Source organism: Nelumbo lutea, chromosome 3 (genome assembly GCF_056320005.1).
Source record: "Nelumbo lutea isolate HS-2025 chromosome 3, American lotus-T2T, whole genome shotgun sequence".
Lineage (NCBI taxonomy): Eukaryota > Viridiplantae > Streptophyta > Magnoliopsida > Proteales > Nelumbonaceae > Nelumbo > Nelumbo lutea.
The window spans coordinates 15,941,399-15,958,145 of record NC_142686.1 but is presented as its reverse complement, the minus strand read 5'-3'; the positions used below and the strand labels follow the sequence as shown (position 1 = coordinate 15,958,145).

Below are 16,747 nucleotides of genomic sequence, written 5' to 3'. Positions count from 1 at the left end.
CAATTCGGCTAAGTACCTCAAGAGCGAAGCTCATCATACCGTCCTCAAGAAGTGGTTCTAACTGCGTGATTGCTTTATTAGGTCACTCCACCTAGGTAGACTTCGACGCAGTGTCACTCGAACTGGTTCTCAAAAGAATAGCCAGTGAGTTCGACGCGGAGCCTGAAACCGAAGTGAAGAGATCGAGCAAGTTTACATCCGTCATGGTGTTGAGAGCGAACTAGTCTTTCCTTTGTTCTCTTTCTTGTGCTGAATGCGAATTGCTTTTTATTTCACCCGTGCAAAAGAGGTGACTAGGTCTTATGTGGTGCCGAGGTCTTTTATCAGCTCGACACCCTAACCCTTAGGCTCTAGGAGTGGCTAGCGGTCCACTCTCCTTATCCTTGATTTTGCCCATGCTGAAGAGGTGATTGGGTCTTATGTGGTGCCAAGGTCTTTTACCAGCTCGGCACCTTAGCCTTTAGGCTCTAGGAGTGACTCATAGTCCACTCCCCATAATATTATTTAGCCAACGTGCGATCTGACCTCTCCGCCTATGCGGGTGGTCATTCTCTAGTAACTTATCATATGGCAGCTTCTACGTCATCCCATGGGATTATCTTCTTAGGTGAGTGGTTGCGAGACCACAATGTACATGTTTTGCCCCCCTTGTGAGGGTTATTGATACATAAAGTTGTTATCAGTGTGAGTCGGCAATTCGGGGCCACGGATGCACTACATCAGCCTCATAGTGACGCCGGTCATCCACTCCTATAAGAAGTCACTAGGAGCTTGACCTGCGAGGGCAGAACTATTGACTTTAGGTCGCCATTTCGCACGGGAGCCTTGGAAGGCTTGACCTGCAAGGGCGTCCATGCAGTCCGTTGATTGCCGACTCCCGTGGGAGCCACGAAGAGCTCGACTTGTAGAGGTAACCTCGTGAAATGGGGTTATGAGACCTTGTCCTAGCTAACTGCTGTTGAGGATGAGTTGAGGTCGTTCTGTTGTTGTCTACATTGGGCTCCTCCCATGCTCGGATCTATAAATTCATGCTTCATCTCATAGAACTGCCATGCTTCAATCCTGGCGAGAACCGCTAATGGCTCTACCGTGGGGAGAGGGGCGTTCATGCACGATGCGGTGTATTTATTTGGGGCACTGGGAATGCTGGGTTCGGCCTGAACTTGTCTAATTGTGACATGAGAGTTCTCAAGGTTCATCACAGATGTTCTTGCCCCCTAGTAATTGATATTCGTTCTATACGTTGGTATTGCTAAAAAATGCTTTTTAGTTCATAAAAAAATTGAAATTAGAAAGTGAGAACTTAAAATTTTAAAAGGTGTAATCTTAGTTTTCTGGAAGATGAGGACTTAGCTTTTTAGAAGGTGAGAACTTAACTTCTTGTAGCATTTCCCACGGATGGCGCCAATTGATGGTGCATGATTTGGATGTCCCTAGTAGTAGGGTAGCTCAGATGTCTGTTGAGAAATAGATCGCTCTAACTACAAAGAAAAAAGGGGATCAAAGAACCTGTGGTGGCTAACCCAACGAGGTCACTCCGATGCTTTAGTCAGTAACTGTGAGCTGAGAGAGCTAGAATGTACTTAATCGTGCATTCTTCTGTGTCATTGGTGTTGGCGCCTTTATATAGGCATTGTTTGGTGTGGGCTTCACGCACCACATCAAAGATTTCTGGGAGATCACCTAACCGGCCCGAAATCCCCGGAGGTAACCACCATGCACATTGACCACCCTCCAAAACATTCGGTACGTGGGCCAACTTTTGAGAAATGTGGGAGTGTCAAGATATGCATGTTGAATTTGTCGACGAGCACGTCTCGTAGGTCGCCACCATGACCTCAGTCAGGCCGGCACGCCCTCAAGGGAGGTCACTCCTTGCATCGAGGTCACTTTGGCCAGTGATGAGGTGCTATAGGTCGGCCCTGGACAAGCTGCTTCTAGCTGACCTGAGTTGTGGTCGAGGTCGCCAAGTTGACGATGAAGGTAGGTCGCCAAGTCGGGGCAAAGAGAAATCGTGATCTGGGAATCAAAATCATCGATTAGGTGGTGGTCATGTGTCATCCAGTTGTTCCAAGATGCCATATGCTACAATGTCATTGGAGTGCCAAATTCGCCCTCATTAAAACCCAAAGACAAAATGATTATAATTAGCTGCCAATGGCAATTGGTAGAGTGATACTAGATTTAGGGTCTATTTGATTTTTAGGAATAGATGCCTATTCTGATTCATATCGTTTGATTGGCATGGATGGGATTTTCATTCAAGAGTTTGTCAATAAGTAAAGAGCTCATGATAAAAAGCCCCAAACCCTAATTACAATAAAATAATATATTATTAATTAAAATAATAATAAAATAATAAAATATTAATAAAAATAATAAAATATTATTAATGTAACAATAAAATAATAATGTATTAATGGAATATTCATTAATTAATGATAAATATTAAGATATTAATTATTAAATACTAATAAAATAATAATTATTTATTCTCAAAATAATAATAAGATAATAATAAAATAATAAATAGACTAAGATAAAATAAAAAAATTTTAATCTATTCATTTTTCAATTTCAAATGAACCAAACAACAACAATAAGAATTCGATTCAGATTATTGATAATTTCAATTCTGATTTCAATCTTGTCCGCCAACCAAATAAACCCTTTAATCACACAACATAAGGTCCCAACAAACGGTTCCAATAGCCATTGCAGCTGTCCACGGCGTGTACTCTAAAGATGACTCTAAACATAAGTTAATATCGGTTCTGATGATGATATCATCATTTTTATATTATCATCGAAAGATATTCTCACGGCAAGAATATGGGGGCAGATTTGATATCTTCTCTTGCGGCCTCATATGTCTTCATCAAGAGATGTTACTAATACACAGCGGGATGTGCTGTGAGACGTTGTAGGGCGGCCTCTTGTGGGGCGGAAATGTGTGTGATCTCTCATAACATCGTCCTACGTGTACGGCAGGCATGAGGCGAGACATCTCGGCCCATGTGTACAATAGACAGGTGGTTCCATTACAGAACGCACCATGCTAAGTACAGCGTTCGCTCTGCCAGCTCGGATCTGCTACGTCTTACGTATTAAAGCTCCGTGCATCGGAAACAACTTCCCACGTTCATTCCTAGATGTTTCCGATGTGCGACTGTAATGCGACGTAGGAGGATAGCGTTTAGTAGAAACCGGATCCGCTCACAACTGGCGCCTTATACGCACATCGGAAACATCTTCCGTACTTATTAATTATAATTCATGAGAGATGATTCTAATGCACGGTGGATGTGCCTGTGAGGCGCCTATCGTAAGGAGCAGATCCATCACCGATTGTGGGTAGCAGTTCCGGTCCCTCGCTTTGCATATACACGAAAAAGAAAATAAAGCATTTGAGTCGTGTAGCATCTAGCAATTTCTCTCCGGATAGACGCACCGAAGCTATCTTTCTTTCTTGCTTTAACAGTATCTCTCGTCTCCTCTCGCTCTCCCTCAAGCCGCAAGCCCTAAAATCCTGAAAAAACAGGGCAGAACCGCTAGTTCAGTAATTCCGTAGTTGTCTCTCTCTCTCTCTCTCCTAATCCTCATCCTTTTCAAAATCCTAATCCTAACTCCAAAACCTTTTGAATTAGATGTCTTCTTCGTCGGGGCAGCCTCAGTTCCGGTACACGCAGACGCCGTCGAAGGTTCTGCACCTACGTAACCTTCCTTGGGAATGCACAGAAGAAGAGCTTGTTGAACTCTGCAAGCCCTTTGGCAAGATAGTCAACACCAAATGCAACGTTGGTGCCAATCGGAATCAAGCCTTTGTCGAATTCGTAAGTACTTCCATTCGGTGCATAGACTTTATATTTGCCTTTCAATTTCACCCTTGTGCATTGGATTTTAATGCGCATTTAGTTTTTGTTATTTGTTCGGTCTATTGTACATGAGTTTATTCGATCTGAACTGCCGTCCATCCAGTGGATTTTGCTAATAGAAGTATAGAAATTTCCGAACACGGGGAATTCTTATTTTGGATCTTTGTTATGATATGTTTCTATGTGCTATTGCCAGCCGTGGCAATTGCTGAATTGATGCCTTCGCTTCCATAGCTGCACTCTACGACGTCCAAATAGAAATAAGGCTAATGGCTATGCCAGAATATAGTGGGGTTATTATTCAAACTAATACACGCAAGGTGAAATGGATTAATGGTGGAAGCAAGGGAAGAGTGGAGCATTGGCAATAAAAAAAGGTTGTGAGAATGGCGTTAGATTGTTCGTCCAGGCATCACAGTGCTGCATTTTAGTAGATTCTGCCCTTAATTGGATGTTTTTGGTTCATATTTGATAGTTCTCTCATTCTGAAGGATGCTGATCTCCTTTGTTTACCAACTAATTTAATTTTCCTAGAAGTTACAATTTTCTATTCCTCTGCTTTAATAAAAGATGGCTACCCAACATTAACTTTGCATGGTTGAATAGGTTTAACATGAGAAAGCTAATGTTGTTGTGAGGATAAAATGTCAGATGATGAAGAACTAGCAAGAGGTTGATCCTACCCATTTAGAATCAATAATGAAGAGAAATACCGTCTTCCAACTCAAGCAATCTAGTTTCATGCTTTAATATGTTAGTTAATTACGAGCTTCAAATCATTTTACTTGTTTTCTGTAACCTTGTAGAACACGATGTAATGTTGAATAAATACATGAGATTCAGAGCAATCTTGATCTGGAAACGGTGATAAACAGGGAGGTAGAAGTGAGTAAAACTTTAGGTTTTTTTTTTTGGGGGGGGGGGTGGTATTTTGCAAGGAAGCTAAAAAAGAACGAAGGAAGGATGAAAAGAAAAGAAATGACAATTCGGATTCTGTTGTCATCAATATAAGGAATGCAGTTTCTGAGGATGGTTTGAGGTCATTTGGAGCCACAGTGCATGGCCTTAATAAAGATGATGTTATAGTCACAGGTCAGCTCTTTGAGAAGAATGTGGTTGTGGAGTTAGAAAGGATCGATAATAAGACTTTGCATCCAAAGGCTCATGTGCAGATTACTAATGCAGTAAGAATGTTCAAGATCCAAAGCAATCATTGAACAGTTAAGGTGTCAAATGTTTTCTCAAGGTTGAAGGGGGGATTATTTGGAGTTCGACCCATTAAGAAGGTGATCAAAACAAGCAAAGTAAGCAAGAGAGGTAAAGAGTTTCCAGTTCAAGCCACTGGAAAAGATGAGTGGTGTGGCAACACTTCTAGGCAGGATTAAACTGAAGCATAGTGTCATAAGTAGTGGGGAGTTATCAGCTACTTGAGGGTATGTGCTTTGTTGTTGGGTTGAGCGAGTGTTTTGTTTGGTGAGTTGGATGTTTATTATGGCTTTGGGAGCTTTATCTGTTTTGGATGGGGAAAGTGAGTACCATAAGAGTCAGGGAGGATAATTTTGGTTTTTTTTTTTTTCCTTTTAGGAGGGCGTTCCTTATCCCCTTGCTTGTACTCTTTCTCTTACCTCTTAATTAATTTTCTTTTTTATTGACTGCCAAAAAAGATTATGCACTACAGCATGGGTCTTTTAATTATATTGCTCAGATTTGAAGCATTTTTTATATTTACTATTTCTGTTTTCTGGGTGAGATATTTCCTGACCAAAGGTGCAATCTGGAACCTGTCAAGACAACCCAAAGTCCAGAAAGTTTAACATGGAACAGAACCTTCTCCCATCTTTCAGATAAAATAACCTTGCTGGAGTGGAGGGGGCAGGAATGTTTTTGATATGTTGAGATGATTTTCTACCACGAGATATTTCAGTTAAGTGTCTGCCTGTCTAGTTTGATGAGTGATCCATGTTCAGTTATCATGATTGCATAATTGTCAATGTATATTCCTTCCCTCCTTTTCTTCTTCCATCTCTAATGGATATGTATTCCCTCAGTTTTCTTTCCTTTCTTTTTTTTTTTTTGGTAAAAGTTTGTACAGTAGAGTGTAAATTTTAGTTTCCTTAAGGCAGTATTCATGGATTCTCCTAAATGGATCAAGTGCCCATCTTGGATACACTATTTTTTTTTTAAGAACACTTCTATGTGACATTTTCGTTTTCTAATTTACTTACTCAAGTACTCCACATAAATGAACAACAAATGCAAAAAAATGAATGTCATCTTCCCAATAAAGTGTTATTAAGTAACAAAGATGATCTTTTGACCATTTCCCATAGGGTTCAACAAAATATGGACAATTATAATAGTTTAAACTTTTCTATGGGTGCATCCACGAGTCCTTGTTTCTTTCTTTATCTTGCTTTGTCAGACTCCTGGATATGCATCTGATTCTGATTCATGTGTTCGTCTCCATGTAGAAACAAATCAAAGTTGTATATGGAGCCTTGAAATACTAACAATGTTATTTTTGCTTTACTGATTAGAAGTATTTTTGTCTCTTCCAAAGTCCAACCACATTTAATTCTTATTTGTTTTTGTAACATTTTGTTCAAGCAGGAAAATATGTAAATAATTTCTTCGGTTTGATTGTCCAATGCTATTGTGTCATGTAAACTCGCCTTGTAATTTGAATCTTGTTGCTTGTATTGTTTTTCTTTTTTTTTTTTTTTTTTGATAGATAATGATAATGGAAATTTTATTAATTTAAGAACTAAGTATACATCATACAATTCCCCACTAAGAGGCACCTACATCATAAAGCTTACAATTGAGCCCAAAAGAGCTGATTCCTATGTACTCCTTGTTTAACTAGGAGGTCTGCCAGCCCATTTGCTGATCTTCTTTCCCATTGAACTGTGACTGAAATATTTGAAGTCAGCCACTTAAATCTTCTCAAAGCCCCCCTTACGGACAGGCTGCCCTCTGCTGTCTCTGGTTCTTTTAGCCATCCAATAACCATTTTGGAATCACCTTCAATCATTAAATGCTCCACTGCCAACTCTCTTGCATATTCTGCTCTTTGTAACACAGCTTGGAGTTCTGCATTTACTGAGTCCCCCCACCCTATAGGACCAGAAAATAGAGCTTCAATCTGACTCTCATCTTTTCTAAAGACTCCCCCTATTCCAGATGGCCCCGGGTTGCCCAAACTACTACCATCAAAATTTAGTTTAATGATGCATGCATCAGGAGACTTCCAATCCACCACCAACTTGCTTCTAACTGCGGAACTTTTAGTTAGTTGTTTCCAATTTCTCCTTATGTCATCAAAAGTGTAGAAGCAGAACAAATCCAAGGATTTTACCCAACTTATGGCCCTACATAAGATACTTTCTAACACACATATTTGATCCCTCTCCTTGTCATTAAAGATTCTAGCATTTTGTTCCTCCCACACAGTCCACACCAAAGCAGCTCTAACACACCTCCACAAAACTCTTCCTCTTCTCTTTGGCCACTTGAAAGTTGTAGGATCAAAAAGATTGCAAATCTGCACCGGTTTTGACCATCTGCACCCAAAAAGATCAATAAGCTTTTCCTAAAGGCCTACAACAAAAGGTCAAGTGATTAGTATATGGTAGCAACTTTCCTTGTTTGCATTGCATAGGGTGCACCAGTTAGGAGAGATACAAAGACTAGGTCTTCTTTTTTGCAAAACATCCAAAGTGTTGATTTTCCTGAGGGAGACTTCCCAACAAAGGGTTCCAACTTTAGAAGGGACAGGTTTGGACCAAACCTCCTTGCTATGAAAAGGCTGAGGGCCTTGAGGCAATGGAGAGGAACATAAGGAAGCACAAGAAAATGATCATGAAGGTAAAGGCTTCCAAATACGGGAATCTACATAAGGAGGGTCCAAGCAAACGGGATCAATAGTTTTAAGGAGCAAGGCAACTTGATTAAGCTCAGAATCTCTCAAATCTCTTCTAAAACCCAGATTCCAGTTTATGCCAGAAGAAAAGGATGAGGATACAAACCTTTGAATTGGCTCATTTTTAAAACACGAGATGGAATACAAGGAGGGAAAGAGGTCCTTGAGGGCACAACACAATCACCAATCCAAACATCCTCCCAAAACAAAACCCTATCTCTAGTACTAACATCATACCTGAACAAGTTCAGGAAAATGGGAAGAATACTATGAGTAGCCTTCCATGGGGATTTCAGCATAGACGCCGAGATACACCAGCATCCCATCAATCGTCTGCAACACCATGCACACTCCTTACCATTTTATGCCGAAGTCTATCCCTTTCTAGAGGCCACCTCCACAACAATTTACCTAGTAATGTTGTATTTTTCTTCCTTAGATTGCCTAATCCCAAACCCCCTGCTCCTTCCTCCTACACACTATTTCCCACCTAACCACATGATCCTTCCTCCCTTCCTCTGACTCCCACAAGAAATCCCTCATGACTTTCTCTACATTCAAAATCACCTTTTCTGGCATTCTAAAGACAGACATAAGGTAAGTTGGCAAGTTCGCAAGAGTAGCTCTAATTAAAGTGATCCGACCCCCGAGGGAGATATAGTTTCTCTTCCTTACTACCAGCTTCTGTGTCCATTTTTCTATGGTCGAATTCCAAAATCTTTCTTCTCTTGGATTATCTCCTAGACGCATACCCAAGTACTTCAAGGGCCAACTAGATGTAAGGCAACCTAAGGACTCTGCTACCTCACTCAACTCCTTGGTCTCCAAATTTACTCCCACTACACAACTCTTTTCAAAATTGACCTTCATCTTTCACACATTCAAACAATTTTATTACTTTTTCCAAGTTTCTAGCCTTTGAGGGATCTCCAAACTCACAAAAAATGATTGTATCATCCGCAAGTTGCAGGTGTGACACCATAATACCCTCTCCTCCTGCCCTCCATCCTCTAAACATATCCAACCCATCAGCTGTTGAAATGAGCCTACTAAACACACTGGCTACCAAGGTGAAAATGAAAGGAGAAAGATGATCCCCTTGTCTCAACCCTCTAGAGGCTGGAAAGAAGTCTCTAACCACTCCATTAACTAAAACTGAAAAATGGCAAGTTTTTAAACAAGCTTCAATCCAGCCACACCATTTCTATCCAAACCCAAAGTTCCTCAGGGCTTCCAACAGAAAAGACCAATCGACCATGTCATACGCTTTCTCCAAGTCTAGTTTACATACTAAACCTTACATGTCCCGTGATTTTAGCCAAACATGTCTCAAAATAGGAATATTGCCTTTCGTTCTTGTAAATAATTATATTCCTACATGTAACGTCATATTTACTTTTCCTTGTCTAATTTTGAAGAAAATTGTTTCTTTTCTTCACTTTGTCATTCATCATATAAGCTTATACCATGTGGTAACTTGATTCTTGAAGTGATTGAAATGCCTTGTACTTTATTTAGATGTGGGTGTGTGTGCATTCATGTTCATTTATGTTTCTCAAGTAGCAACTGTATTTTGAAAAGAGTCTTCCTTTTGCAGGCAGACCTGAATCAGGCAATATCAATGGTTTCCTATTATGCTTCTTCTTCTGAACCTGCACAAGTTCGTGGTAAGACTGTGTACATCCAATATTCAAATAGGCAAGAAATTGTCAACAACAAAAGCTCTGGTGATGTTGCTGGGAATGTCTTGCTTGTGACCATCGAGGGTGTTGAAGCTGGTGATGTCAGCATTGATGTTATACATTTGGTTGGTTCTCAATTCACTAGAAATCCATGACATGTCTTTGGGGCTTATTGATTTTACCAACTATAGTAAACACTTCTTTTGCCTGGTTGATCCAAGTGTAGAAAAGGATGGAGTAGTTAAAAATGCTTTTTTTTAATATACTCTTTCTGTAAGGAAAAGGTGGTTTTGCACTTTACCTTTTTTTTTTTAACTTCTAGTTGACATGCTCTGCATGGATCAGCAGGTCCATGTTAACACGGAGAAATCTTGATTGTCAGCGTACTGCATTGGGGGAAATATCACGTGTGTTTTGCTTATCTCTTTCTTTTGATCTTTCTGTCCTATGCATTATGCACATAATATCATACTGATGATATTTCTTCTAAGTTCTAACTTCTCTTGATGTGTCATGCTCAAGCATGTAGAGACATAGAGAATCCTTTTAAGTTTCCAATCTCCAAAAACTCCCATTGTTTATAGTCAGAGTTCAGAGAAAGATGGTTGGTTCTCGAACCTATGTTGTCATACAATCTTCAATTCAGTAATTTCACTGCAATGTCTTATTGTGGACTGATTTTTTCTTTTTATTATTTTTATTTCGTTTGGAGCTGGCTTCCTGATTACGTTATGTGCAGTTGTTTATTGAAGTTGGTTGCCTCACTTACGGTGATGTTCACTGCCATTTAATTTCTTTCGTTGAGGCATTTAAAAATATATTAATGTCCGTATATTCCTTTTTAAAGTACATTGGAATGATTTTACAGTAGGTTCCCTCTGGCACTTAATTTGAGATCCATTAACATCCACATTACAATCCATTGTACCACTGGCTGGAATGGTTTCTGACTTCCTTTGAATTTTGGTATGTAAATGTCCAATCCTTCTGTATTTCAGGTTTTCTCTGCTTTTGGATTTGTGCATAAAATTGCTACATTTGAAAAGGCTGCTGGGTTTCAGGTCATGTTGTCTCCAGTTTCATTATAATCATTTGAGATAATTTGTTTTTGTTCTACATTTCATGCATTTGATTCTTAACTTGACAACATATTTTTTAGGCATTAATCCAATTCAGTGATGCTGAGACTGCATCTTCAGCCCGGAATGCATTGGATGGAAGAAGTATACCGAGGCAAGTCTTTATAATTATTAGTGGGCTTTGCTTTTTTGTTTTCTGCTGACAAGGCCTTGTACATCCCTTCCTTGGTTAATGAAATCTGTTATATTTTCTCCAAAAAGGAATTTATGCAATAAAGCAATAAATATGGTCCTGCTTTGACAAATGAGATTATGAATTTTTGGCTTCTAGGTATTTGCTTCCAGAGCATGTTGGATCGTGTCACTTGCGTATCTCATTTTCTGCACATACCGATCTGAATATCAAGTTCCAATCTCATCGTAGCAGGTATTAGGAAGCTTAGAGGCCATGAAGTTAACTTTGTACTGGTTATTACAATGAGCCACTTGTACACACGTACGCAGGCACGCGCACGCATGCGCACACACACGCGAATTTTAATACTCAGGCCAGACACAAATATATATATATATATATATATATATATATATAAAGATTTTGTAATGAAAAACATGTATATGGGCAGTAACTAGATGACTAAGATGTTTTTTGTATAATTGACTGAGGTTCAAGTCTTGAAACTAGCATTTTATTTAGAAATATACGCGTTTGATCAATATTTATATTAAGTGTCATAAATGTTTACAAGGGACACACTGGGTTAATGGCTGAAGGCTAATAGATGTAAGTAAGAGGTCTCAAGTTCAAATCCTCTTACTTTCTTTTTAAAATTTCTAGCCATTTGTTGATCCGGGCAGGTCATGGAAAACTGGTTGGATCGTTCAAACTGGCCGAGTTTTGACTTGTTCCACCAATTTTCCAGAAAAATGGAAACCAGGAATTTTAAAAGCCGGAGTGCTTTTTAGTATATGTGTGTGTATAATTTCTGTACATCTGGACATGTAGTGTTGATTTTGGCTGATAAGGTGTTGCTAATTGATGTGTCTGCTTTGTTATCTAAGGTTAGTGAAGCTTGCTGGCCAGAATACAGATGTGTCTATTATGATCACTTAGTAATTTCCTTCATCTTATATGAATTATGCATCTGTGGTAGCTTCCAGAGCTCCTTTATTTAGTTGTGCTATTGTTAGAAAGTGCATTTAATAAAGCCAAGTCACTTCTTTACTTAAGAAATAGAAAACCGCAAAGCCCTGTCACATCCAAATTTTAGCTGTCAACAAAAATTTGACATGGTTAAGTTGTTTTTTAGTATTCCATGCTCATTCATATGCAATCTCGAATACATTTTCTCAGTTGTTCATGGTAAAGTTTTTGACATCTTGTGGAAGTTTATTTAATGCCTTTCTTGTTCAGAATGGATTGCTAGTTTGTGGGTGTGTGTGTGTATACACATCTTTTTATGAGCTTCTACCTACTTTTATGATTATTTAACTAGGAATAAGGAACTGGCACTAATGAGGGTCAAATAGGTGGAATCTGGTTGTGTTTGTATGTGGCATTGTGGTGTCTTTAATTTCTTCTTTCTCCTATTTATTTTTTGCAACTTCTGTTGCTTGGTTGAACATGCTGTTTATATGGAATTATTGCATGCTGCATTTGTAAAATATGTCATGGTATAATTGGTTCTTTGTGTTTTGTGTTGCAGGGATTATACAAATCCTTACCTTCCTGTGAATCCTTCTGCCATTGAAGGCACTATGCAGGTACGCTTCCTATGTTCGGGCCGTCAAGTGCTTTGTGTTGAAATTATTAATATGCACTAACAATTCTCTCTTTCTATATATTTTTTTGATTGGTAACAACAACTTTTATTAAGTTGTATATAAGAAATGGTGAGTTATTTACAAATGGTACATAGAATGCCTAGCATTCACCTGGTTAGGTTGGCACCTGCCCCCTCTCCCTACATGCAGTTCCCTATTACAATATATCCCAATACAACTGTTCCCCGTTCACCCCTTGACTCCCATAGCGTCAGCTACCTTGTTTGCTGATCTGTATGTCCATATGAAATTTGCATCCAGTTTTGAAGCTAGTGTTCTTATCTCTTTCATGTGGTGCCAATAGTGCCAAGGTCCATGTTTGTTTTGTTGAATCCATTTCAACACCATATTTGAGTCCCCTTCTAGCACACGTTGCCTCATTAACAATTTTCTGTATTCAGTCTACTGTAGGTCCTGATGGAAAGAAAAAAGAACTAGAGAGTAATGTGCTTCTAGCTTCAATCGAGAATATGCAATATGCTGTCACAGTAGATGTTCTTCACACTGTAAGTATTTCCTTAGATGGTTTCTTTTTGCAAGTTCCTGTTTGCTAAATGTTCATCCACATATTAAAATGATAAGAGTTGCATTGTTTTCAGGTATTTTCAGCATTTGGAACTGTCCAGAAAATTGCTATTTTTGAGAAGAATGGTGGAATGCAGGCACTAATCCAATACCCTGGTAGGATTCTTTGTACATTTAATGTAATTCATTAGTCACTGTCTCATTATTTGTCTATTGACTGCTGCTGATGTTAGGACATAGTATCCTCCCTCTAGTTCCACTTTTAATTTGGTGGAACTTGGAGTTGTTCAAAATATATATATATATTTTTTTGGGCTGAAAAGGGCAAATCGAAATATCAAGTAGTTGCATATGCGTTTTTTCTTTGATGTGGTGTATGCCTATTTTTTGTTACAAGTTGAAGGGGCTACTAGTAGGGCAAGGGGTAGACCAAAAAGACATGGGTAGAACTTAGAAGTTGTAACAAATGATGCAAGCACCATTAATTTAACAATGGATATGGCATTTAAAATAGCAGATTGGAAAAACAGTATTCATATAGCTGGCCCCATATAGTTGGGATAAGGATTGGATGATGATGATGATGACTCGTTTTCTTTTGCTGTTGCCTCAATTCATTCTGGTCCTTTCAGGATCACTATCTGTCAGTCTCTGATATTTTTTAGAGGCTTGCAAAAGTGTTTTCTTTTTACGTGGTCTTTGCATATTTCAATTTCCACAGATTACTAATTTTCTGTTGCTGTTACCTCAATCCATTGTGGATTCCATTGTCTATTATGCTAATTTCGGTTCATTTATAGCACCACTATAACATTCATACCCTTGACACATTATGCCTTTATTCGTCAAAATTCGTTCGATAACCTCTCTTTTACCCTTTCATTCTGCTTGTTTTCAAATTTCTGACTTCTCATTGGCCCATACAACGTTTTGCAAGACAATGCAGTTATTGTAATGGACTTGCCCATCCTATTCTATGTTTAGGTTCCTCATTTTATCTTCAGGAGAGGAGGATTACTGTACTATTGTCAATCTTTCTTTATGCTATTTTCTTTTTTTTTATCAATTTTCTTTATGCTATTTTTAACAATGAAAAAATTGTAGTGCGCTGCTTTATGTGGTATTTTTTTCCTGTCAGTTGTTTTGTCTCATCTTTTATTGCTTTTATCCTGTCAGATGTCACAACTGCAGCTGTTGCCAAAGAAGCCCTCGAGGGACACTGCATCTATGATGGTGGCTCTTGTAAGCTTCATCTGTCATACTCTCGTCATACTGATCTCAATGTAAAGGTATAGATAAGAGTTTTAAATTATTATATCTATGATCATAAATAGGAGGGAAAAGTTTTACGGCTTTAGAGGAAAACAGTGGGTCCATTATTGTTCGGAAAACCAAAAGAGTTGGTCGAGCAACGTATGCTTCTTGACACTTATTATTATTTGCCCCTACTCTTATTTATGCAAGCTTTCTCGAGTTTGATTGGCGGTTTATACATCCTTGTAGGCTCACAATGATAGAAGCAGGGATTACACAATCCCTGAATCCGGTATACTCCCGATGCAACAGGCTGCTGCTGTACCTAGTGCAGTAGGTGGTTGGCAAACTTCTCAGGCTACATCAATGTATACTAGCAACGTGCCTGCACAACTTCCTGATGGACAGGTAGCATCCTGGGATCCAAGCATGCAAACCGGGAGGCCAACATTTGTCTCAGTTCCCACCACATTTCCAGGTCAAACATATCCACCTCCTGCTGTTCTTACCTTCCCTATGGCTGGAGGAACAATGCCAGTTCAGCAGCTAGATCAGGGTCCTGCTGGAATTACAGCTCAGAGACCGCCACAGTATGGCCTCCAACCAGGTGTGCAACCAACCCCAGGTCAGCATCCTTTTTATGGTCAGTGAGTATGTGCTGTTTCTAGAATTCTTTTGTGAGCTACAGTGTTTTGGTTATGCCACAAAAGGTTTTGTACCTGAATTCGGTTTTGTTTGGAGGGAAAATATCAACTTGTATTGACTATTTAACATTTCAATTTCGTTGCTCAAGGAAATTTACCATTTTTTGTGCATTCACTTGTCTGTACTGTACTCTGGTCTCTCTAGCCAGTCACAGAAATATTCTACGCAGTTTTTGGCGTATTCCGTTTACGGTTATGCGTGTGTAAATATTATTACTTCGTCTCCTTTCTGTAAGTTCGCTAATTTTTGGGTTGCATATACCAGCGAGGATTAAAAGGGAGGTTTATTGGTGTCTACTAGCCAGTCTAGCCCTGAATATGACTGTGTTCTAACTTCTTTAACTTGAAGTCCAAACGACTCAGATTTTGAAGTTCCATTTGCGCCTTGTTACCTGGAGTTGGAGGAACTGCAGCACATTGTTTCAACTTTCAAGTGGTTTTGGATCTTTTTGTTTGAACAGGTTGTATGGGAAATGGAAATGTTGTCCTCCCTGCTAATATGACCAATGCACTTATAGAGAGAGATAAACAGTTGCAGTAAAAAAAAAAGTGCGAGTCCTTAAATAACACTAATATGATTTTTCCCATTTTGGATTGAAATCTTCTATTCTTACAACTTCTGCAACGTACTAATATTTGTTCCCAGCTTATTTTATATCACAAACCAAGGGATGAATGGAATAGTTGAATCCTACAAATGGCTCCGTATTGATGAAAGTGCTAGCTAGTATGCTGCTGGTAAAGTCTCTAATTGGTTGTAAACTTGTAATGAAGACCTGGGCTTAAACCTGGCAATTGGGTTGGTTGGATCAAGACAATTCCTTGTTGATTCGGTTTGGATTAATAATGCTGAACCCTAGCCCTAAATTTTAGGTCAGTTGGTTCACAGGGCGAACAAGTTTGACCAAATCAGTGGGTTTTTATCAAAAACATAGGGTTCTAATTGAACCATTCGGATCAATTGCAAGTTGAAAACATTAGTTAGAAAATGGGTGACCCAGTGGGTTCCTCGTGACCTGACCCAACATTTTTCTGAGTTGGGTTGGGTTTGGTCATTTTCCATTTCAGGTTGCTACCCTGCTTTTTGGGTAGGATAGGATCAGATTCATGGGTTGGATCAACTTTTTGCAGGTTTACTTGGGATTGAGCCTATTACAGACTGGAGGGGTTTGGGGGGTTGGGTAAGGGTTTATCCCTTATTATGGTGACAGGATTTGAAAGCTTAAGCCATGCACACACTCTGCAAGCATAAGCATTCAATTGCAATTAGATTCTGTATTTTTTTTTTTTTTGCTTTCTAGAAATGCAGGCTCGCTGTTGTGTAGCGCATTACAAAAAAAGGGATGAAGGGAACATTTATGATATTCGTATGGCAAATAGAATTGGAAAGGCAATTCAGAAATTTAGATGCATTTCAAGAGAGTTTGGAAATGCATGGATATAGTGAAATGATTTGGATAGGAGAAATTATGTTATGGAATTTCTTAAATCTCATATATCTTTTGATAGCAAAAGAAACAGAATTTATTGAAACTAAAAAAGATTTTTTTTGTGAAGATCTTTTTGAAAATAAAATTATTAGATCTGCAAACGGTAGCAGAGCCAGTAATTAAAAGCTTATATAAAACCCACAACTGCATCAATAACAAATTGGTATTACCGTATTACATTAATATAAATTCTTTTGATACTAATTTTTTTTTTCAAAATTTACTAGTTGAATAATGACCTGTTCAATATATGAATGAGAGAGAGAGAGAGAGAAATTAGGGTTTCTTTCTTTCTCAATTGTTTTTATATAACAAAATTAAATTGACCTATTTAGACATTATGGACAAATATTGTAGAAACAAGTAATTAAAAACATGTAGCATTAAAATAG

General features: G+C 38.7%; 1 protein-coding gene across 6 annotated transcripts; it reads left to right on the top strand.

The window, feature by feature from the left end:
- Positions 1-3,138: 3,138 nt before the first annotated feature.
- Positions 3,139-14,976, top strand: LOC148863177 (polypyrimidine tract-binding protein homolog 1-like). 6 transcript variants are annotated; one of them, XM_088981325.1, is made up of 12 exons: positions 3,410-3,833; positions 9,395-9,604; positions 9,825-9,886; positions 10,002-10,249; positions 10,478-10,540; positions 10,639-10,712; positions 10,890-10,985; positions 12,265-12,322; positions 12,784-12,888; positions 12,982-13,063; positions 14,084-14,196; positions 14,411-14,976. In XM_088981325.1, the coding sequence occupies exons 4-12, from the start codon at positions 10,100-10,102 to the stop codon at positions 14,810-14,812; spliced, it is 1,143 nt and encodes a 380-aa protein (XP_088837451.1). In that variant the 5' UTR covers positions 3,410-3,833; positions 9,395-9,604; positions 9,825-9,886; positions 10,002-10,099; the 3' UTR covers positions 14,813-14,976. The 6 variants fall into 6 exon arrangements, with proteins under 6 accessions (XP_088837446.1, XP_088837447.1, XP_088837451.1 ...); XM_088981323.1 differs by having other exon boundaries at positions 3,440-3,554; positions 3,648-3,833; positions 9,825-10,249; XM_088981320.1 differs by lacking the exons at positions 9,825-9,886; positions 10,002-10,249 and having other exon boundaries at positions 3,139-3,554; positions 3,648-3,833.
- The last annotated feature ends 1,771 nt before the right edge of the window (positions 14,977-16,747 follow it).